Source organism: Marmota monax, unplaced genomic scaffold (assembly GCF_021218885.2).
Source record: "Marmota monax isolate L192 unplaced genomic scaffold, Marmota_monax_Labrador192_F-V1.1 WCK01_AAM20220418_F8-fsc00278, whole genome shotgun sequence".
Classification (NCBI taxonomy): domain Eukaryota; kingdom Metazoa; phylum Chordata; class Mammalia; order Rodentia; family Sciuridae; genus Marmota; species Marmota monax.
Window position 1 is genome coordinate 161,312 of NW_026694626.1, and position 1,925 is coordinate 163,236.

At 42.0% G+C, this 1,925-nt stretch overlaps 1 protein-coding gene across 1 annotated transcript; it reads right to left on the minus strand.

Annotated features, from left to right (window-relative positions):
- Nucleotides 1-798: 798 nt before the first annotated feature.
- On the minus strand, nt 799-1,520 carry LOC131423331 (transforming acidic coiled-coil-containing protein 3-like; the record flags this gene model as incomplete). Its single annotated transcript, XM_058572209.1, has 1 exon — nt 799-1,520. A coding segment is annotated over one exon (648 nt), but the record flags the coding sequence as incomplete, so codon positions are not given.
- Nucleotides 1,521-1,925: the final 405 nt, after the last annotated feature.

Genomic DNA, 1,925 nt, shown 5'->3' on the forward strand with positions numbered 1-1,925 from the left:
CCCTCCCTCTACTGCTGTTCTTTCTACAATTTACTTACAGATTTTATTTTTAATTAGTGTCTTCTGGACATACTTGATGTTGAGATTCACTGGGGTTATTCACGTATGTACATATGAATATTTGGTCAGATTCATGCCACTATTCTTCTCTTATCCTGTCTCTCTTTCCTCCCTCTCAATCCTCTGGTCTACTCCACTGATCTTTCCTCTGTTTTGATGAAATTCTCCCTCTCCCCCTTATTTTGGATTAGCTTCCACATATCAAAGAAAACAATTGACTTTTGACTTTTTGGAACTGGTTTATTTCACTTATCATGATAGCCTCCAATTCCATCCATTTACTGGCAAATGCCATAATTTCATTCTCTTTTATGGCTGAATAATATTCCATTGGGGATCGATCTATCTATATCTATCTATCTATCTATCTATCTATCTATCTATCTATCTATCTATCTATCTATGTCTTTTCTAGTTCTGTGAAAAATGTCATTGGTATTTTAATGGGATTGCATTGAATCTGTATGGTGCTTTGGGTAGTCTGGCCATTTTGATAATATTAATTCTGCCTATCCAAGAACTTGGAAGGTCTTTCCATCTTCTAAGGTCTTCTTAAATTTATTTCTTTATTGTTCTATAGTTTTCATTGTGGAGGTCCTTCACCTCTTTTGTTAGATATGGATTTCCAGTTTTCCCAGCACCATATATTTCCCAGCACCATTTTTTTTTGAGTTCAAGGAAAACTTTATTTAGTCTTCTTTTAAAAGCAACCTATTTTGAAACCAAGTTGAGGTTAAGAGAGAAGAACACAAAACTAAGACAAATCAGACGGACAGACAGATAGGAGAAGGCAGGTGTGGCCATGGCCCTCATCAGATCTTCTCCATCTTAGAGATGAGGTCATCACAGATCCTGGTCAGCTCATCCTTTTCTTTAGTCCTCTGCTCCACAGTCTTCTCCAGAGAGTGGATCTGCATCTGTGCCTTCCTCAGGCTCGCCTGGTAGGCCAAGGCCTCCGCCTGGGCCTTGCTCCGGACCTGGGTGATCTCCTCGTTTGCCAGCCTGAGCTTCTCCTCTGTGTGGGCCTTCAGTGCCTGGTACCTCTGGCCCTCTTTCTCCATCCTCACTCTGTAATCCTCTACGCGCTGCTTCAGTGACTCTTCATTCTTGCGGTAACCTTCAAGCACCTCCTTCTGTTTCTTGGACCGCTTGAAGAGGTCAGAGAAAGACTTTTCCATGGAGTTCAGATCCACAGTGAGTTGGTCTCTTTCTTTCAGAAGCTTCTGGATTTCGGCTTTGGCAAGCTCCTTCTGTTTCTGAGTCTCCTCCATTGCCTGGCACACAAGCCCTTCAAACCCGTCCATGACCTTCTCCATCTCCAGGTTCTTCACGCGGAGTTCCTCACACCTGCTCTTCAACTCCAGGTTTTCTTCCTGTGTTGCTCTTACCGCTGCATCCAGGTCCCTCTGGCTATACTGCAGGACGTCCACAATAGGCCCGACAGACAGCGGTGGGCCTCCAGGCGCTCTCTCTCTCTCTCTCTCTCTCTCTCTCTCTCTATATATATATATATATATATATATATATATATATATATATATATATATATATAATATATTCTTTATTTGTCAGTTGAAGGGCATCCAGGTTGCTTCCACAGTTTAGCTATTGTGAATTGAGCTGATATGAACATTGATGTGGCTGCATCACTATAGTATGGTGATTTTAAGTCCTTTGGGTATAAACTGAGGAGTGGGCTAGCTGGGTCAAATGGTGGTTCCATTCCAACTTTTCTAAGGAATCTCCATACTGCTTTCCATAGTGGTTGCACCAATTTGTAGTCCTAGCAGCAATATTTGAGTGTGCCTTTCCCCTCACATCCTTGCCAGCACTTATTGTTGTATGTATTCCTGTAACTGCCATTC